This window comes from Gadus macrocephalus, chromosome 12, assembly GCF_031168955.1.
Source record: "Gadus macrocephalus chromosome 12, ASM3116895v1".
Taxonomy (NCBI): domain Eukaryota; kingdom Metazoa; phylum Chordata; class Actinopteri; order Gadiformes; family Gadidae; genus Gadus; species Gadus macrocephalus.
Genome location: NC_082393.1, coordinates 23,973,043 through 23,994,942, shown reverse-complemented (window position 1 = coordinate 23,994,942; position 21,900 = coordinate 23,973,043). Strand labels below are relative to the sequence as shown.

General features: G+C 49.9%; 1 protein-coding gene across 2 annotated transcripts; it reads left to right on the top strand.

The window, feature by feature from the left end:
• Positions 1-132: 132 nt before the first annotated feature.
• Positions 133-21,564, top strand: arhgap45b (Rho GTPase activating protein 45b). Of its 2 annotated transcripts, none has more exons than XM_060066492.1 (24): positions 133-719; positions 2,601-2,835; positions 4,277-4,459; positions 7,520-7,663; positions 8,262-8,346; positions 9,182-9,254; positions 9,385-9,460; positions 9,626-9,757; positions 10,122-10,183; positions 10,373-10,483; positions 10,778-10,858; positions 11,094-11,252; positions 12,539-12,676; positions 13,141-13,340; positions 14,250-14,344; positions 14,756-14,839; positions 15,285-15,398; positions 17,327-17,490; positions 17,998-18,186; positions 18,763-18,900; positions 19,168-19,457; positions 19,869-20,097; positions 20,316-20,403; positions 20,576-21,564. In XM_060066492.1, the coding sequence occupies exons 1-24, from the start codon at positions 447-449 to the stop codon at positions 21,073-21,075; spliced, it is 3,843 nt and encodes a 1,280-aa protein (XP_059922475.1). In that variant the 5' UTR covers positions 133-446; the 3' UTR covers positions 21,076-21,564. The 2 variants fall into 2 exon arrangements, with proteins under 2 accessions (XP_059922475.1, XP_059922474.1); XM_060066491.1 differs by lacking the exon at positions 133-719 and adding an exon at positions 726-1,393.
• The last annotated feature ends 336 nt before the right edge of the window (positions 21,565-21,900 follow it).

Here is a 21,900-nt window from a genome sequence, read left to right as displayed (position 1 = left end):
TTATTATTTTAATATTAATAGGCTGATGAATGATCACTCGTAAACTACTCAACCCAGATCGGAGACGGGGTTAAAAAAAAGAGTTCGATACTATCGCTATAAAGTGACTGGACTCCCACCTGGTCATGTGACAGCCCCTCACAGGTGTTTCGCGAGACCTTGATTGACGCGAACCCACTCACATACTTTTCCCTCTCACTCTCCACTGCAGTGGAAATAATTACAATGATAATCGACCACAGCTCTCGGTTTTAAAAAAACAACACAATAGTGCTAACGCGACCCTCATTCAGACATTATTGATGAACGGCCATCGATTGTGAACCTCAAAATAGTGTGTCTCGCGCGGATCGCCGTGTGTGTCGGAAGGGAGGTGCGAGCGGAAGCTACGAGCGCAGTGGCTGTTTGTGGTGAGCTGTCAATGAGCCCGCGCAGCGGCGCACTCCATGTGTGACAGCAGGAGGAACGTAGACAGACAGCTCTCGTGGGTGAAGGTTGGATTCGATGGCGCAGAGGTGCCGGTGTTAACTGGCCGAACACACAAGTGGCGAGTCGGGGGGTGGGTGGGGGGGCTGTACGGCAAACTCAAAGAAGTCAGGATGGACGGGAAGGGCACTTTGAAGATGTTCACCCGGAAGAAACGGGAACTGATAAAGACGCCATCCATCTCGAAGAAGAGCCGATCAGGAAGCCCGGGGCCACAGACCAACGCCTGTTCCGTGAGTAGCACATCGTTTGTGATTTCCTCCTCTGTTCTCGTGTCACAAGTTGCCATATGGTTTATGGAGATTATAGATTGCCGATTGGGGCACTCAACTTTAGTGAAGTTAGTCCAGTGACATCTGGGAAAACCCAAACTCCGTTTGAGGACGCTAATGAAGTAAATGTTCATCAAAATGTAAAGCAAATTCAAACTGACTATTTAACTGCAGAGTTAGGCTATCCATATTTTGTTTGTTTACGTTAACGCAATAAAAATAAACAAGGTCAATTTAATTCCAATATAATTATTTAATGGTGAATTTGTTTTTGTTTAAAATTTTGAATGGAAGTAGCCTACATCTTTGTATGCAGGATAACACGTAGGCATACTTGTCTTTTTCCATATCAAGTTGTAGTATTGCCCCAACCGAAACAGTCTGACTCATTTCTGCAACACACGAATCACCTGCTAAGGATATTTCTGCAATCGACGTTAGTTTCGAGTGACTAGTAGGGCACTTGGCAATGGGGCCGAGTCAGTTGCAGTAGCAGGAGCATGAGCATGTTGAGACGTGGTAGCAAAACCAGCTACAACCCTTACGCTACAAGTCGGAGAGTTAAAAAATCAGACGCGAAAGCCAAAGACCAACTGGATATTCTGCCTAACAAGCCCAACGTATGGCTCAAACAGGTAAGTGTGTTTTTATTTTACACACGCACGCACAAACACACCCACCTGCTCTCTTCTCCATATTGCCTGCTCTCTTCTCCATATTGCCTGCTCTCTCAGAGCTGGGTTCAACCTTATAATTTATGTACAGGAGCGCTAACTCTGAAAGTTTGTCGTGTTGGCCTCCCCTCATTGTAGGTTGGACTGCCCCAAGCATGGTGCTTCTGTTGCTGGGGTGGGGGGGCACCTGCAGTTGTGTTTCCTGTCTCTGGTACCTCATGTTTTTAAACGGAGCTACCGCTCAGATGCAAGCCAGGAGAAACACGAATAAGGATCATAGCTAGAAGCTATAGTCTATAAGGAAACCCTTTTTTCAGCTACTTTTATACGTTCATCTTTTTAAAGGGTTGAGATCTGGCGTTCTCCAAAAGCCGCTGCCTTACTTAACCCCTTCTTTTTTTATGAAGTTCATTACTAAATTGCCATTTCTGTATTTCTTTGCCACACCCTGTGTTGGCCCAGGAAGCGTTGCGCAAAACTGCAGAGTATCTTGTGTAAGTCTCCCGTTCTGTATTTACCAACAACACCACTGTTTAAGGTCAGCTGGTGCCCTGGCCACTCATCACCCACTGTCAACACCCTGCTGCGTTAAGGTTCAAGAGCATACAACGTCGTGCTTTGTTGTCGTTGGACCTTACGCACAATTAATCCGATCTCGTCCTTCTGTGTACCGCTTCTCCCTCCTCACCCCCTCTCCCTTTCTCCCTCCCTCCTCAACCCCTCTCCCTTCTTACCCCCTCACCCCCTCTCCCTTTCTCCCTCCCTCCTCAACCCCTCTCCCTTCTTACCCCCTCACCCCCTCTCCCTTTCTCCCTCCCTCCTCAACCCCTCTCCCTTCTTACCCCCTCACCCCCTCTCCCTTTCTCCCTCCCTCCTCAACCCCTCTCCCTTCTTACCCCCTCACCCCCTCTCCCTTTCTCCCTCCCTCCTCAACCCCTCTCCCTTCTTACCCCCTCACCCCCTCTCCCTTTCTCCCTCCCTCCTCAACCCCTCTCCCTTCTTACCCCCTCACCCCCTCTCCCTTTCTCCCTCCCTCCTCAACCCCTCTCCCTTCTTACCCCCTCACCCCCTCTCCCTTTCTCCCTCCCTCCTCAACCCCTCTCCCTTCTTACCCCCTCACCCCTTCTCCCTTTCTCCATCCCTCTCCCTCCCTCCTTCACACTCTCAGCTCTCCATTCTCCAAGAGCAGCCCCGGAAAGATGGGGTTGAGATCACCGTAGTCCCTTCATCCTTCTCCACCTCCTCCTCCCACCTCTCCCCTGCCACGGCTGGCTTCCTGGACTCCTCGCTGTCCTGCCCGGGCACCCCAGCGACGCAGCACGCCAAGCAGGGCGTCACTGGTTCCTCCAACATGGCCACACTCAGGAGACCCACCTCGCTCAGCCGACATGCCAGCGCTGCAGGTCTGCTCACGAGGCGGTTCATAGAACACGTGGGATTGGCTGTCGGGCCGTTTACATGTTCTGTGAACTATACACATGCCACCACAAGCGAGGGGGTCACGGGAGTAAAGGCCCTTTTAGTGTATGGTCTACTCTTTTTAGTATCCTGTTAATGTCACACTTTTTGAGTTTTTTTTGCGATGGATATATTTAGATTGAGGGTATTTTGCAGACGCTTTTATCCAAAGCGACACACAATGAGTACATTTGTCAAAAAGAAAGAACCAATATATCGCTGTCTGTACTGTAAGGATGTTCATAGAATCAATTGCCAAGCACTATCAATCGCTACAACAAAGATAGCTAGGATAAGATGCTTCACAATGCTAGTACTATTTTTAAGTCCCAGGACTTACAACATACAATAAGTGTGTACATTAAGTGGCAGGACGTACAACTTACAATAAGTGTGTACATTAAGTGGCAGGACGTACAACTTACAATAAGCGTGTTCATTAAGTGCCAGGACGTACAACATACAATGAGCGTGTACATTAAGTGCCAGGACGTACAACATACAATAAGCGTGTTCATTAAGTGCCAGGACGTACAACACACAATAAGCGTGTTCATTAAGTGCCAGGACATACAACATACAATAAGCGTGTTCATTAAGTGCCAGGACGTACAACATACAGTAAGTGTGTACGTTAAGTGCCAGGACGCACAACATACAATAAGTGTGTTCATTAAGTGCCAGGACGTACAACATACAATAAGCGTGTTCATTAAGTGCCAGGACGTACAACATACAATAAGCGTGTTCATTAAGTGCCAGGACGTACAACATACAGTAAGTGTGTACGTTAAGTGCCAGGACGCACAACATACAATAAGCGTGTTCATTAAGTGCCAGGACGTACAACATACAATAAGCGTGTTCATTAAGTGCCAGGACGTACAACATACAATGAGCGTGTACATTAAGTGCCAGGACGTACAACATACAATAAGCGTGTTCATTAAGTGCCAGGACGCACAACATACAATAAGCGTGTTCATTAAGTGCCAGGACGTACAACATACAATAAGCGTGTACATTAAGTGGCAGGACGTACAACTTACAATAAGTGTGTACATTAAGTGCCAGGACGCACAACATACAATAAGCGTGTACATTAAGTGCCAGGACGCACAACATACAATAAGCGTGTACATTAAGTGCCAGGACGTACAACATACAATAAGCGTGTTCATTAAGTGCCAGGACGTACAACATACAATAAGCGTGTTCATTAAGTGCCAGGACGTACAACATACAATAAGCGTGTTCATTAAGTGCCAGGACGTACAACACACAATAAGAGCGTACGGGGTGAGGCTATGCAGATTCTAGGTGAACCCTGTGATGAGTTGAACCAAGGGTCGGCTTGGCTGAGCGGTTCTCCTCCCCTTCCTCCAGGGTTCCCGCTGCAGTCGTGGGTGTTCACCAAGGGCCAGGGGAAGGGCCCCCTGACGCCCACCAACCCCGTGGAGGGCCTGGAGAGCACGGCCATCGAGGTGGAGGACATCCCCGCCCTGCTGCGGGACGTGGCCCGCTTCGCCGAGGCGGTGGAGAAGCTGAAGGACGTGGTGCTGGCCGAGGGTACGTACGTACGTACGGAGGTAGAGCGGGTCGGCTGGTGATCCCCGGCTCCTCCTAGCCGAGTGACGAGGTGTCCCTGAGCAGGGCCGCCTCGCCCTGACCGCTCCCGACGAGCTGGCTGTCGCCTTGCGTGGTCGACACCGCCGTCGGTGTGTGAATGTCGGGCGATATCGTGAAGCGCTTTGGTTATATACTGCAGTCCATTGACCAGCTCCCCTGTCTGTAAACATGACGCTGGCGGTGGCGGAGGGTATATACCCAGAGACCAGTTTGCAGGAGCCCTGTCTGTAAACATGCAGCTAAACGCTGTGCACGGAGACGCTTCCAACCGGTTGATCTAGTCTGTCAATATGGGTATTGATATTAATTTGGGGGGGAAAGAGAACAGACGAGTACAGGCAATGTGGGAGGTGCAGTTTGCAATCTTTTGGCTACCACGATCGATTCTCTATCCAATGCCATGTGTACGGTCTGGTGTGACACTGCAGTAATTGGCATGAAGTGTTGCAATGGCCTTGGGCTTCTCGAGTGTGTTTGTGTGTGTGTGTGGTGTGTGTGTGCAGTCTTAACGCATGCCGTTTTTTTTCTATTGCAAGTGCTAATCAGTTATATTGCTGGGTTTGTATTTAGGCTTATCTTAAAACACCAAGGGGTTTTCATTACAAAAAATCCCTCAGTGCTCGCGATCAAAATGCATCTCAAAAGTTCAGAGAGGCATTTGTTTTATTTCCGCAACAAAGCCATTGTTTTTTAGTGCTATTTGTTAGTGTACTCGTCAGTCGGTTGGTCAGTTTTATTTTTAAAGCGTGTGTCCTCTGATGTAATGCGTCAAACTTGAGCGCCTGTCGACAACAATACTTTTTTGCCTCATTTATTTTATGTGTGGAGGAGAGGGGTGTGCAAGCAGGCATTACAAAGCTTGTTCCGATCCTTTTGGTGTGTATATGTCTGTGTGGGTGTGTGTGTGTGTGTGTCGAACAAGTGCCTGGTGGCTTCCTCTCTCCAACTGAAAGGCTGCGTCCGCAGCCGACCGCACAGCCCCAAACAGGAAGCCAGCCTCATGTTCACAGCAGCACCGTCCCCCTCTTGCACTGCGCTGCAGAGCTCACGTAGCAAAACGTCTTCAGGCAGGGTACGAAGTCTAAAGGGGATCTTGAACTTGTCCTCGCGGGACCCAAGAGATAAGGATGGGAGGGGCCCAGCCCTAAACAAAAGGTTCAGTTGTCTCATTGTCAGACTCGGGCCAAACTCCAACTGGATCAGGACTCATTTTGTGTCCTGAGCCTCAGTTTTAAGAAGCACTGGCCTCTGCAAAGTGGTCTCCCCTCACACATAATACTAATCCAACAAACTCCCAAGAACTAACTGGTTATAAATAGGTAGGCACCCTATGCTTGCTATTTGCCTTTGCTTGTTTTCGTCAAGGTGGCACCTTACCAGGGCTGGGTATTGCCCGGTACCTCACAATTCAAATCGATTCTTTAGGTCTTGATTCGATTTGATATTGATCGAATTGCTTCGATATCGATTCAATAATGCGTGCAGATGATAAAAATACCTAAATATTATTTAGAATTAACCATTTCATTGTGCTTTTACTAGCAAAAAGGGAATACACCATTCTATATTATTGTTCCTGAGCTAAACCTGCAGTATAAAAGTAATCATAACATGGACAAATGTAAAAGGGCATGTACATTTAGGCATACTCGGTTCTAGATTACAATGACTGAGTATGCTTATTTTTTTTCTTTAATGGAAATAATCGATTTCAAAAAGAATTCTGACTCGAAATTGAATCGAGAACAAATAAATTGCAGTGCATATATGAATCGAGATTTTTACTCAGCCCTACACCTTACTGCTTAATATAACGGTGGTGTTTCTTCTTCTCGTCTTTTATTCACCTTCAGTCGCCCTAGTGAGCTATCTCTTCTGCTGGGTGCCTAGCCTTTATCTGGCTCCATTGTGTCATGACCCCCAACCACAGGGAGCATCTAAACAGGAAGGCATGATGGATAGCGTTCGACAGAAAGGCCTCGTCGCCGTGCTTCCCCCCCCCCCCTGATAGGCTGGCTGCGTCGCCGCGATCCACGCCGCCCGTGACGTCAGCAGCCGACCGAGCTCATTACTCACACTGGCGGGATCCTTGGTTCCTCACTCTCTGAGACCTTTAGACGCGTTTTGTCAGACTTCAAATCACAAGACATGACGAAGATGTGGTGAAGGTCGTAGGCTCTTCGTCGATGCTGACAGATCTTTCCCCTTTCTGACCGAAATGATGAATTGATGCATTCGCTTGAATGCCAGAATTTAAGGCATTAAGTAAGAAGTATAATCTAACGGGTTGATATTATCTATTGAGGTGGATTCTCTCAATCTATTGTGTATCTCAATAGTATGAATAATGTTGAAATCTCACCAAACAATGGAACAGTCCACTTCCTCTCTCTCTCTGTGTGTGTGTGTGTGTGTGTGTGTGTGTGTGTGTGTGTGTGTGTGTGTGTGTGTGTGTGTGTGTGTGTGTGTGTGTGTGTGTGTGTGTGTGTGTGTGTGTGTGTGTGTGTGTGTGTGTGTGTGTGTGTGTGTGTCTGTCACAGCGGGGGGGGGACGTGTTGTCTCCAAGGGTTTCGCTCCTTGAGTGAGTCCAGGTTGGACACACTAACACACAGACAGGATCAACGAGAAGCAATCAAAACAGTTGTTGCTCCGTGGGGATCCTTCCCATAATGTAGGAATATCGGCCTGTCAGTGGAAAAATAAAAACAAGCAGATGAAGATGACTTTTTAGGATTCCAACTCAATACCGGACTTATTTCCGAGATGTGGTCGCGTAGGTCCCCTAGTCACAAAACAATCTAAATATGGCTCCATGGTGAAAATGTGGACATTTTTCCTTCAACTGACGTTCACCGCTCATAGGAAGCAGGAATTGGGCAACGGTGGACGGCATATGCGATCAAACAGACTCTCGACCGCCTCCGCCCCCTCCACTTACCTTTTACTCCCGTTTCCTCCGCCCCCTCCACTTACCTTTTATTCCCGTTTCCTCCGGCCCAGGTAAGAAAGAGAGCCGGCGTCCCGTGGCCCACGAGTGCTTGGGGGAGGTGCTGCGCGTGCTGCGACAGGTGATCAACACCTACCCTCTGCTCAACACCGTGGAGATCCTGACCGCTGCCGGCAAACTCATCTCCAAGGTCAAAGGTCAGTCCGAGCACAACAAGAGCAGCCCCGGGCATAGAGCACAACATCTAGAGCAGCTACTTTACCGTGTGTCCCAGCGGCTGGGGGTGATGCGGCTAGAGTTGTGCCGATTCCAGTATATGGACTTTTCTCCGACGCCAGCATTGGATGTTCCTCCGATCGGGTATCAGCGAGTACACAAGCCGTCGCGCCGGTCCGATGCCATCACGTGACTAGCTTATTTACTACACGGGCAAAGAACATCGCAAACACGTGCAGTGTTATGCCGCGTTCGTTAATGGTCGGAGGTGGAAAGTCGGAAGGGGAAACGCTTCATCTCCGGACCTACCGAGTTCGAGCTACCGAGTCGCTAAACTGCAAGAATGTTATATAAATTATCCCGAAATAATAATCGTACTCTGTATACAAGTTCAGGTATTGGGGAGGTAAAAATTGTATCGGAACATCTCTAGATATGGGTGGGTTTTTGTATTCTATAATGGATGTACTTTTATTTTCCATCTTCTTTTTAGTAATGTTTGCTCTCGTATATGAACTCGTATTCTTTCGTTGTCGCAGCCCATTGTCTCACACGGGCACTTGTGACTTTGCTTTCCAGGCTTTCACTACGAGCTTTGCAACGACGCGGATAAGCAGGACTTTGAGAAGGCCATTGAGACCATCGCAGTCGCTTTCAGCAGCAAGTCAGTATCCTGGATTACACAACTCTCGTTCTCTGTCAACGTCGATTTAGCTTAAAAAATTTAACCTAGATTGATGTTGAATTACAATCAGTATTACGAGCTGCACTAATCTCAGAACTATTGTGTCTAGTTTTTTTTTTTGATCATTGGGTTACAGGGACTACAAGAAAATAATGGTCAAAGACTGATTTATATACAGTATACATGCACATTTTTAAGCAAGGATTCTCTGATGCGCATGGAGAGAGAAGTGAAGAGATGGGGAAACATTTGCATGAGGCAGAGCTGAAAACAGGAAGTGGTTTCGTTACCACATATGACAAAAACACTGTGCTCCTAGGCTGTTGTACAAACTTAAACCCCAGAAGAATCACCTGTTTGTGATTTATTAACGATGTTTGTGCGAATAATCCATTAGCTTTAGCTGCCAAAGATCGCTTTTGGATGAATTCAGCCATGATAAATTTGAATGTACCCTTTTTTGTGAATCTCAAATGTTTCCCCATTTTGACGTCAACAGCGGCTAGGTGTTCAGGAAGTGAGCAGAGAATGCAGACGTTTGTGCTCATTTGTTCATTTCCTTTTTTGTCTTCTGCGATTGAAGAAAATGGTTCACTTCAGCCCTACCGTGGCAGATCCAAAGAATATCAAATAGAGTTTGTGAAGGGACATAATGCTTTTATATCTCTCTCCATCACTATATAACAAATAAATAATTTGCTATAGCATGTATTTTGTTTACTGTGCTTAACGTCTGAGTTAAAGGGCAGTTACTGAACGTTTCTTTCTTTCCTTCTTTCTCTCTCCCCCCCCCCCCCCCCCCCCCCCCCCCCAGTGTGTCCGAGCTGCTCATGGGCGAGGTGGACAGCAGCACCCTGCTGTCCCTGCTGCCCACAGAGAAGAGCAGGGTGAGTGCGCCGGAGCTCTGGCTCCTGGCCCATCAGGTTCTAACGAGGCTCCATGGGAGGAGACCGCGGTGAGACGTTTGCCTCTCTGGGGCTGGTTGATTGGTCTGACCGTGGTCTGTGTTCTCCGCAGTCTCTGGAGAACTTGTACGCTGCGTCGGGACACGGAGCCGACGGGGGTCTGTTGAGGAGTGACTCCCAGGACATAGGTAGGCCATGCAGACAACGAATAACCCCCCTGTGTGTGTGTGTGTGTGTGTGTGTGTGTGTGTGTGTGTGTGTGTGTGTTGCACACTGCCTTAACACAATGAAGCCCATTTGGTGCACCTGACTCTTAACTAACACCATCCGTGTGTGTGTGTGTGTGTGTGCAGTCCAGGACGTCGACGTCAACGAGGTCCTCCAGCGGAGCGAGGGAGGGGTGGACTCGGCGCTGCTCTACGCCAAAACCATCTCCAAGTACATGAAGGACCTGATCACCTACGTGGAGAAGAGGACCTCGCTCGGTGGGCATGCACATTGGGGACAGCAGCTCCGGTGGTCGACGGGGTCGGCTGGTAACCGGAGGGTTGCTGGTCCGATCCCCGGCTTGTTAAGTGACGAGGTGTCCCTGAGCAAGGCACCACACCCTAGCTGCTCCCGACGAGCCGGCTGTCGCCTTGCGTGGTGGACGCCGCCGTCAGTGTGTGAATGTGCTTGAATCTGGGAACGTTGGCAGATAGTGGCCCCTTTGAGTGGCCACTGGTTAGAAAAGCGCTTTATAAATACAGTCCATTTACCATTAACACCTGCTTATCGTGAACACGTGTAAGGAGGCGACCTTCTCTTTCATTCCTTCCTAACCTCGGTTCCTGTCTTTGTCCCTCCCAGAGATGGAGTTCTCCAAAGGCCTGCAGAGGTTGTACCAGTCCTGCAAGCACAGCATCACGCATGTAAATGTCCACCTCCGTCCTACTCGTTGGTTGTCCACAGAGTTGTTCCAATACCAGCATCAGAAATTCCCCCAATACCAAGCTAACGCCGCCAATACTAGCCTCTTCCAAGCTAACCATGCTTAACCTAGCATTACCAACCTGACGTTGCCTTGCGGCCAGGTGTAAAATGTTTCTTTCCCCCCCCAGCCCCACATGCCGCTGTTCTCCATCTACTCCCTGGCTCTGGAGCAGGACCAGGAGCAGAGTGTGGGCCTGCAGCAGGCCTACACCACACTGCACAACCAGACCTTCATCCAGGTACACAAGTACACACTTGACACACACCTACACTGCACAACCATACACGCACGTACACATGCATGCACGTACACATACAAGCACGCACACATGCGCGCACACGTTATATCTGTCTTGACTCAATGCAGCACTCTGCTGGGCAAACAGTCATCCAGGTGTGTATAGAAAACGTCATACCATCGGTATGTCCACCTTCTCAAGCACGGCCTCATCAGGGCTATATTGTGATGCTATCTGCTCGGTCAGGAACTGTTTACCCTCTCCACTCACCGCCTCCTCCCTCTCTCTTTGCAGCCGCTGATGCAGCGCAAACAGGAGCATGAGAAGAAGCGGAAGGAGATCAAGGAGGCCTGGATTCGAGCCAAGAGGAAACTGGTGGGTGGGGGGTGGGTGGGTGGCTGAGTTGTTGGGTGGACGGTTGGGTTGTTGGGTGGGTGGGTTGCGATGCGTGCACACACTGGCGCACCGATAATCCTTTCAGTTTCACGTTGAGCCTCATTGCACCACGTCATGATGTCACACTGGGTCGCCGTGCGTCAGGAACCGAACGCAGCGTAGAATGTGTGAGGAACTTCACGCCTGAGTCCCCCCCCCCCCCCCTGCCTTGCAGATGGAGTGCGAGGCGAACCTGCGCAAGGCCAAGCAGGCGTACGTGGTCCGCTGCGAGGACTACGACAAGGCCAAGGCCGCGGCCAGCCGGGCCGAGGAGGAGGCCGGAGGCAAGACCCTGGAGAAGAAGAAACGCGTGGAGGAGGACGCCCGCAACAAGGTCCTCCACAGACAGACAGACACACACAGAGACAGACAGACGCAACAAGGTCCTCCACAGACAGACACACACACAGAGACAGACAGACGCAACAAGGTCCTCCACAGACAGACACACACAGAGACAGACAGACGCAACAAGGTCCTCCACAGACAGACAGACACACACAGAGACAGACAGACGCAACAAGGTCCTCCACAGACAGACACACACACACACAGAGACACAGACGCAACAAGGTCCTCCACAGACAGACAGACACACACAGAGACAGACAGACGCAACAAGGTCCTCCACAGACAGACACACACAGAGACAGACAGACGCAACAAGGTCCTCCACAGCTCCTTTATTAGACACAGACAGACAGACACACAGAGACAGACAGACGCAACAAGGTCCTCCACAGCTCCTTTATTAGACACAGACAGACAGACACACAGAGACAGACAGACGCAACAAGGTCCTCCAACAGCTCCTTTATTAGACACAGACAGACAGACACACAGAGACAGACAGACGCAACAAGGTCCTCCAACAGCTCCTTTATTAGACACAGACAGACACACAGACACACAGAGACAGACAGACGCAACAAGGTCCTCCAACAGCTCCTTTATTAGACACAGACAGACACACAGACACACAGAGACAGACAGACGCAACAAGGTCCTCCACAGACAGACACACACAGAGACAGACAGACGCAACAAGGTCCTCCACAGCTCCTTTATTAGACACCGACAGACAGACACACAGAGACAGACAGACGCAACAAGGTCCTCCACAGCTCCTTTATTAGACACCGACAGACAGACACACAGAGACAGACAGACGCAACAAGGTCCTCCACAGCTCCTTTATTAGACACAGACAGACAGACACACAGACAGACAGATGCAACAAGGTCCTCCAACAGCTCCTTCAGCACTGAGTGGTGCTCCTTTATCACAGACAGACAGACAGACAGACAGACAGACAGACAGACAGACAGACAGACAGACAGACAGACAGACAGACAGACAGACAGACAGACAGACAGACAGACAGACAGACAGACAGACAGACAGACAGACAGACAGACAGGTGTAAACGATGTGGTCACAGTTGGCTGTCTAGATGGGCCAACTGACTACAAATGCTGATGGTAGTGCTCATCTCTTTGTCTGTAGTTGTCCCTCTCTGTGGATCCGTCCGTGAATCCATCTTGTGTGTCTGTCTCTCTGTCCGTGAATCCATCTTGTGTGTCCGTCTCTCCGTGTCTGACGGTCTTGTGGGCCTTGCAGGCGGAGGAGGCCGAGGCCACCTATAAGACCTGCATCGCGGACGCCACCACGCAAGACAACAATCTGCAACACACCAAGGTCACCGTGCTGAGGCAGCTGCAGGAGGTGGTGAAACAGAGTGACCAGACGCTCCGCTCCGTGAGTACACACGCGCACAAAACGACACCACAACCCTCGCGCACAGAACGACAACACCGCCACACGCGCGCGCACAAAACATCACCACAATACATGAGCACAAGACTTCACAACACACCCACGCATGCGCAAAAGACAACAACAAGACTCTCAAGCACAAAACTTCACAACAAGCACGCATGCACAAGAGACCACCACAAGCACAAAACACCCCCATGACATGTAAGCACACGCCTGCACAAAACAACACCACCACCAACGCACGAAACGCAAAAATGACCACCGGAAAACGTAGACCATACAGATCTGTGCACTTGACATGTGCCAATAACGATTTCCCAGACAGCAGTGCCAGAGTGGCATTTTGTACTCCAGACGTTGGATGAGTAGGAGGGGAAACGATCACGAGGTCACGGTCATGGTTCCCTTTTGTAAACTATCTAACTCCTCCACTCTTTTTCCAGGCCACCATCTCCTACTACCAGATCATGCACATGCAGACGGTCGCCCTGCCGGTCAACTACCAGACCCTGTGCGAGAGCAGCAAGCTGTACGACCTGGGCCAGCAGTACGGCGCCTGCATGCGGGACCTCCAGCTGCCGGAGCAGCCCGTCACCCAGTACACCTTCGAACCCTACTCGCCCTCCAGCTCGGCCCCCACGCAGTAAGGCCCAATCCCATTTCTTCCCCTTACCCCTCTTACCTTCCCCTTACCCCTTCAAAACAAGGGGGAGGGGGCAAGGGGTAGAAATGGGATTGGGCCTTAGGCTCAATCCCATTTCTACCCCTTACCCCTTAAATCTCCCCCCTTCCCCTTACCCCTACCCCTTAAACCTCCCCCCTTCCCCTTACCACTTCAAAACAAGGGGGAGGGGTAAGGGGAAGGGACAAGGGGTAGAAATGGGATTGGGCCTAAGGCCCTAAGACCTCCCCCCTTCCCCTTACCCCTTCCCCTTAAACCTCCCCCCTTCCCCTTACCCCTTCCCCTCCCCCCTTCCCCCTACTCCTTCAAAACAAGGGGGAGGGGGAAGGGGAAGGGACAAGGGGTAGAAATGGGATTGGGCCTAAGTCTGGGCGGCATGGGGCTCGGGGGGTAGAGCTGGTGGGCTGGTCCCTGAGCACGACACCGACCTTACCCTCAACTGCTCCCGCCAAGCTGGCTGTCGCCTTGCTTGGCTGACGCCGCCGCCGTCGGTCGGTGTGTGTGAATGTGTGCGTGAACGGGTCAATGTGAGGCGATATTCTGAAGCGCTTTGAGTGGCCGCTGGTTGGGAAAAGCGCCGTGTGAATGCAGTCCGTTTTGCTATTGAGCCCCGGGTCGGCGAAGCGCATGAACACAACACGGGACCGCTCCCGCCGTGGTTGTATGCTAACGGAAACGAGTCAAAGTTGTCACGTGGGATGATCATTTTTACATCTCGGCCGTAGCGTCTGCTTCTATGATGTGCGTCTGTCCTTGGTCGTCATTTGCGCATTATGGCGTTCTATTCCCCCCCCCCCCCCCCCCCCCCGATTCATAAATATGTAGCATCATCAATTGCACGTTTCTAACGCTGTCCCCTGTGTCTTCCAGCCAGAGCAGCAGGTCCAGGAACGACAGCTTCAACGCGGAGCAGTCGCTCAGCAACGAGGCCCATGAGTCTAGGGACGCAGAGGTCAACAGAAAGAGTAAGGGCTCCCCGCTAACGCCATCACCCCACTGTGACTCGGGAACCCTGTTTGAGGCCCAATCCCATTTCTACCCCTTACCCCTTACCCCTCCCCCTTGTTTTGAAGGGGCATGGGGAAGGGGTAAGGGGTAGAAATGGGATTGGGCCTTAGTGTAACACTAAAACCATCTAACTAAATACAAGGCCTTCGCCTGTGGAGTGGTATCCCGTTTCTGCGTGGTATTCCAGGGTAAACAAATAGACCGGTTGCCTTGGGGCAGTATCACACAGCTAGAATTCAGTTAATCGGTAAGGCAAGAAGAGAACTAGGGGGTGAATAGTCTTTTTGGAAAATATGTTTGGCACTTCTCTGATTCGAGTCAATTGATCTGTTGATGCATCCCTTCTCCCTCATCTGGGGAATGCTCAGGGCTGGGTCATAAATCCTGGGGATCCACCGTGAGCGATGATAGTGTCGGAGCAGCAGGCCTGGAGTCGCCTACGATCAGCACCAGTAAGTCATTCACCTTCTCCTCACCCCTGTGTCACTGCTCACACGGTGCTGGGGTCGGCTTGGCTCAGGAGGTAGAGCGGGTTGACTTGCAACCTGAAGGCTGCTAGTTTGGTCCCCGGCTCCTCCTAGCCTTGAGTGTCGAGGTGTCCCTGAGCAAGACGCCTCACCCTGACTGCTCCCGACGAGCTGGCTGTCGCCCTGCACGGTTGCCTGTGCCATTGGTGTGTGAACGTGTGTGTAAACTTTGGATAAAAGCGTCTGCTAAATGCCCTAAATGTAAATGTGATGGAGACTTCATTTCACTCACGGATGTCACGGAGTCCTGATCAATCGGAATTCTTATTTCTAGCCATCCACCCATCTCCGTAACTGTCCTGCAGCATCTGAACGGTGGAGAAAGGGTTAGCTCAACGTGTCGATGCGTGTTTTTCGTTGCTTCTTTCAGATGACGATGGGAAGATGGGCCGTAGCTCCTCCACTGGAACCATGTCCTCCAACGAAGACGCGGACGAGAAGGACGGGAACGTGACCTCCTTCGTACCCCAAACTACGCTCAGGGGTTTGTTAGGGGCTATGTTTAACGGAGCGATGCCTGTCATGGTTATTGATGTTATTTACTATAGTTTGTCCTCCATTATGTCTTTAACATTATGGACGTTGATTCACGGGACTGCGGTAAAGATATCGGTGAGCTAGAGCAGGGGTTGACACTAACGGTTGCCCGCTTGCCTGGGGCAACTAAAAATGATGTTTGGGTTGAGATGATTTCTGGTTGCCCGAAAGGGCAAGTGCATTTCTTAGGGTTTGTTAAAGGTCCCATGACATGCCACCAAGTGTGGGCTGATTAACCGTTACAAGCCGTTACATCACACGCATGTAGCATGTCATGGGACCTTTAATATAAAGGCTATTTATTTAAGAGATTCTAAAAACTGCAGAACAACCATTTTCTTCAGCAAAATCACACAAAATAGATATATTTGCAATTGATCAGTCTTCTCTTCCCTCGGACAGCGAGTTAACAGACGCACTGCGCGAATATAGCCCCGCCTCCTGTCACTCACTCGCAGTGCGGTCTCTGGCAGTGATTCGGCACTAGTCCTTATCATGGTCACAATATGCTGTGGGACGGGGTTAGCTAAAGGTAAGCTACACAGCTAGAACCTCAAGTGCAGCGCCCCCGCGACCGGTTTAGGTAGAGAAGGTAAACGGAGTAGTGATGGAGTGCGGTTTGGAAGTACTTTAGGTTAAAGCAAATGACCAAGGAAAGTCAAGAGAATAATTTAAAGTCATATGAAAATGCAATAACACGGTTTGGGTTTCATAACTGTGCACATGCACAGCAATAGCGATCTTTTTCACGAAATTGGACCAAACTATATATTATATGAAAGCTGAGCCTCCACTGATTCCGACAATCTAAACCATATCATTCTCGGACTAAAACCCGTTAAAATAAACACTAAAAAACAAACTTCCCCTTTTCTTTTAACAACCAAAAATGAAAATTGACCTTTGTGATTTTTGTCCACAAAAGTGAATCTGATCTCATTAAACTACCCTAACCAGATAATCCAGCGGCCAAATTTTGCAATGTTGATACAATAAATGATGTTTTTTTAGGGAAAAGGTCAATTGCCTTCAATAAGAACACGTGTTCTTCAGCGCAATCTAGTGGCCATATGTGTATTTGCGAATGTTTGGCTTGGTGTCATTCGATTATATTTGCCCTGAACTTTAAATAGAGGTTTCAAAATGTTTGTATTATAGTACAACTGTGATACCAACTGATAATGACCAACTGATAATTATTTCAGGTGGAAATGTAACCACTTATATTCCAGTAGTATCCACATTGAATATTTCACTTGTAGAAACAATCTTTCTATTGGCACCAAGATGTAATATTATAGACCTAGCAGTTTTGGAGATATACTCTATTTACTTACTTTTGGTAAGTTCATTTCTGAAAAAAATGGTGGTATAGAATATCCATATTTTTCCAGGTATAGTATCGAAGTTAGAAAATCCAGTATTGTGAAAACACTACTATAAACGCGATTGTGATTATTTCATTTAGACCTACAAGAACGTGAAAGTAAAAAAAAACAACATATCTTTGGTACTACCTTGGACATTTAGTTATTTACGTTTGCATAAAATCCAGATGAAAGCATGCAGGTCTATGATGATGACGAGTTACCAAAGAAGAAGTTTGTTGTTTTTTAAACGCATACATATGAGGAAGCTAACATTCAGCTTCAGTCTGAGCTAGGATGAGTTTTCTGAGTTCCCCAAAATTAGGCCAGGTGCCTGGCAAAAAGAGGCTCGTTCACGATTCTGATTTTAATTTGGGCAAGTGAACATGACCTGCACTTGCCCGATGGACAAGTGCTTTTGAAACCTCGGTGTCAACCCCTGGTTAAAGGAACTCGCTGTGTTACAGCCTCTTTGGAAAAGGTTTAACGGTGTGTTGATGGCGTCTAGAAATGAACGGCCTGGAGCCCGACGTGGTGGTCTCCACCGGTCCCTTCCGGAACATCGGCCTGTCCAAGGCGGCGCAGACCCACCGGCTCAGGAAGCTGCGGACCCCGGCCAAGTGTCGCGAGTGCGACAGCTACGTCTACTTCCAGGGCGGCGAGTGTGAGGAGGTCAGCATTTACATTATTAGAATACATGTATTCTGGTTTTTATGAATCATCGAGTCCGTGAAAGGAGGTTACGAACTCCACGACAAATGTTCTTGAAATGTATTGATTGCTTACGTTTTTAATGGAGCTTATTAACTGCATTTCTGGACAAGCAAAATTCATACCAAGATGTCCTCTACAAACCCAACCCAAACTATACACTACACACAAACTCATTATCTATAATTAAATAGATACAGAGGGCAAAAATACTTTGATTCAAATTATCATATTTTGTGTGCGCATGTGTAATGTTAATTCAAATCCTGATTCGAAATATTTTTATATATAATTAAAAAAAATATATATATATATAGGAAATAATTACCTGATGGCTGGCTACGGCTATTTCTATACCATTTTCTGGCAACGATGAAAGACGAGCGTGGCAGGAGGCTGCGTTTCCCGCCACCATGCCTTATAGGGTCTGGCTCTGATGGCTCCACCCTGTCTCTGATTGGCCCGCAGTGCTTCCTGGCGTGCCACAAGCGTTGCCTGGAGACGCTGGCCATCCAGTGCGGCCATAAGAAGCTCCACGGCCGCCTGCAGCTGTTCGGCCAGGACTTCTCCCAGGTGGCGGGCGCGGCCAGCGACGGCGTCCCCTTCATCATCACCAAGTGCATCTCGGAGATCGAGAGACGCGCCCTCAAGCTCAAGGTGGTCACATGCCCTGGGGTTCATGTTGCGCTCTTATTTTGAAGTTCTCGAAAGCCTGTCCATAACATTGGACCACTGTTGACAACTTGTTGACACCAGTTTTTTATTCTCTTTTTTACATTTGTTATATTAATGGTGTGACCGTGTTGTTCAGAGTTTACCTAGTTACTCTGCGTAGTTCCCCCCTTACCCCCAAACCTCTCTTACACATTTGTTGTATGTTGTACCTCCTGGCACTTAAAAACTGTGCTTAGCATTGTGTAGCATCTTATCATATATCTATCTTTGTTGTATATCGGGAATGGGTTAACCTAACAATTGTTATTATTTCGTTCTATGCACATCCTTAAAGTACCGACAGCGATATATTGGTTCTCTTTCTTCTGACAAATCGGTCGTAAGCCGCTTTGGATAAAGGCGTCTGCTAAATGCCCTAAATGTAACTGATGGGTTTTGCATTGAACCTTGGACTCTGGGTCACAAACACCCAGGTCTACTTCCAAAATGGCGATCTCTATCCCCAACCAGCCGTCCATGCATTGACCGGATCTTTCTCCTGGCGGCGGCGGCGTGCAGGGCATCTACCGGGTGAATGGGGTGAAGACTCGCGTGGAGAAGCTGTGTCAGGTCTTTGAGAACGGCAAGGAGTTGGTGGAGCTGTCCCAGTGCTCGTCCCACGACATCAGCAACGTCCTGAAGCTCTACCTCAGACAGGTAGGGCGTCGGCCGGCGTCGGCTCTACGAGACACAAGAGGGCGTATCGACTCTCTCCTCTTCCACAAACTTGTGCTCTGCCCTCTCCTTTTGAACATGCCCAATTCAGACGCCAAATGTCTAAACGAGGCCTGTGTGTCGTCCCTGAAGCTACTTGCATTGTTCAAACACAGATCGGCATTGTTCGAACACGGCGACTTCCTCTCCGACTTCCCCGGCTCACCCCCCGCTCTTTTGTCTGCTCTCTCTCTTCTTCCCCCCCCCCAGCTGCCGGAGCCCATCATGCTGTTCCGCCTGTACCACAGTCTGATGGGCCTGTCCAAGGAGAGCCTGCAGCACGAGGCCGAGAGCCCCGAGAACGAGGGGGCGGAGGGCGGTGCTGGTGGGGGTGGGGGTGGTGGTGGTGGTGTCGGGGGCAAGGGACCCGAGCTGGTGGACCTGGGGGACGACACCGACCCGGAGATCCTGGTCCTGGTGGAGAAGCTGAGGAACCTCCTGAAGGAGCTGCCCAAGACCAACATGGCCACCCTGAGCTACATCATACGCCACCTCCGCAGGTGCGTGGTCAACCGCTGGGGGCGTCCCGCGTTTAGAGGGGGAGAACCTCACCCCCGGTACCACCTGGGGAGGGGTTGGTGCTTGGTCTCCTCTTTAAATAGTTTTAATATCAAATAAAAGACCACTGTTTGATTACCGTATTGATTACCATTTTTCATTGTGAGTACTCTTCCATGTTTTTGTTGATGGCAGAAGAAGATTCTTCTGTTTTTCATTGTCCATGCTCTTCCGTGTTCTTGTTGATAGCGGAAGAAGATCCTTCTTCCTTTTTGCATTGTCTGTACAGCCCGTGTTCTTGTTGATTTGGGAGATAACGGCGGGGTGAAAACTGTTTGCTGTACTGTCGACTTGATTCGCTATTTTTTTTACTCAAACGAATGAACACAAACTGATCCCCCCCCCCCCCCCAGGATCTCCGAGCTGGAGCAGGACAACAAGATGAGTCCCAGTAACCTGGGCATCGTGTTCGGGCCGTCCCTGATGCGGCCCCGCCCCACCGGCGCCACGGTGTCCCTGTCCTCGCTGGTGGACTACCCCCACCAGGCCCGCATCATCGAGGCCCTCATCGTCTTCTACGCCGCCATCTTCCAGCCCAGGACCGCCACCCCCACCACCCCCACCACCACCACCGCGCAGCAGGTACTTCTGTTTGGAGACGCAGGTTTGCATCGGTGTGGCGTGGGGAGAACCGGCTTTTCCGGTCCTTGTGTGTCTGCGTAAACAGTCAATAGTACGCGTTGTCAAACACTCCACATGTATAATCACTAAGTGGTTCTTCTGGATGAAGACAAACGATGGATAAGCAGGTGGTCGGCGTGGTGGTTGGTGTTCTGACAGTCTACCCCCTGCTGGTCTAGATCGGCACTGCAGATGGGAGCTCTGAGGCCGAGGAAACCAAAGAGACGAGCAGACCGGACTCTGGACAGGTGGAGGAGGAAGGATGTGGTAAGACTTGGGGCATACCCCCCCACACGCACGACACCCGTACCGTTAATCCACGGTACAATTAGGAGTGGACTCGCTGCTAAAAGCCGGGACATTCCCAACGTCGTCTATCTGCATTCTTTTACACGGCTCGGCCCTAATGCTCCGATTGGCGTCATGATCTGACCTCCAGCCAGCTCCCCGGGCTCCACGGGCTCCAACGAACAGCTGCCCGACTCCGACCCGGAGACGGACGAGGTGGAGGGCCAGGGGGGCCAGGGGGGCCAGGGGCCCGACAGCCCAGAGAACCGCCCCAGGCTGACCCGGCAGCAGAGCCAGTTCAGCATGGAGGACGACCAGGAGGAGGAGGAGGAGGAGGAGGAGGACCAGGAGAGCCCGGAGCCGTCCGGACCGTCGGGACTGCCGGTGATCTGCATCGAGACGGAGGAGGACCCGGACGGACGGGGGGAGGTCCCGGCGCTGCCCGACACCGAGCCCCCCGAGGAGGAGGAGGAGGAGGAGGAGGGCGGCGGGGGGGAGGAGCTGAGCGAGGCCCTGGCGGAGCTCAACGTGAACCAGTCCAACAATAACTGTCCCCTCTCCCCCCAACCCAGCCGCTCAGGGCTGACCCACGTGTGTAGGAAGCAGCTTCCCCTGACCCGGAACAGGGACCAGGAGCCAGAGTTTGTCTGAGGCCGTCGAGGTGTGTATGTGTCCGAGGGGTCCCCTCAGAAAGACGGGGGACCCGGGCTAATGTGTACGTAAGGACTACATTGGAATTTAAGTGTTATCTTTTTTATGGTTCATGTCGCGGTTAATTAATGTAAATTGTCGGTCAAGAGGTGATTCATGTGGTGCGTCGAACAACCTGTCCATTTCAGAAGCCGTGTGCGGTTTTATGCATTCAAATGTGTTCTTTCAGATGCCATGAGGTTTTATACATTCAGATGTATACTTTTAGATCTTAACCAGTGTATTGTTAAGGGATTATTGCCTATAAGGCCTGAGCGATGTCTGCAGTTGCAGCTTCATCGAATGCCCCTCTGCAGTACATGTACAATGAAGTGCTGCTGGTGTAATTTCAGCACTTGATGTTTAAATCTTACCTTTTTATTATGCATGTTGTCTGTTCCTTGTTTTGGACGTTACCGTCATAAATAAATTTCCGGCCATTTTAAAAATGTGTACATGGATTTATGGTTTTATATCCATGATGCTTGATAATTTGAACTGGAACATTAACCACTTCCCCGTTTGCCAAAACACGTGTACTCGGGCCAGGAGCAGTTAGGTACAGTAAGGGACTAGTTGTTTTGGGATGAATTAACCTCATTGTTGGTTTGAATCAACAAAAGGTAAGGCCTTAAAGGTCCCATATTATACCACAAGGTGTGAGTGATAAGCATTAACAAGCCGTTTTTCAAATCTGCCTCTTCCTGTGTTTTAGTGACATCACAAGTGTGCGTGTCCACCTTAATGTGTGCTGGATAGACCAGCCTAATCAGTGGACTGTAGCAA

Coding starts and splice junctions, on each gene's coding strand:
- arhgap45b (XM_060066492.1), top strand. CDS start 447: ATGTGTGACAGCAGGAGGAACGTAGACAGACAGCTCTCGTGGGTGAAG. Junction 7,664..8,261: donor ACTCATCTCCAAGGTCAAAG/GTCAGTCCGAGC, acceptor TTTGCTTTCCAG/GCTTTCACTACGAGCTTTGC. Junction 19,458..19,868: donor ATCATACGCCACCTCCGCAG/GTGCGTGGTCAA, acceptor CCCCCCCCCCAG/GATCTCCGAGCTGGAGCAGG.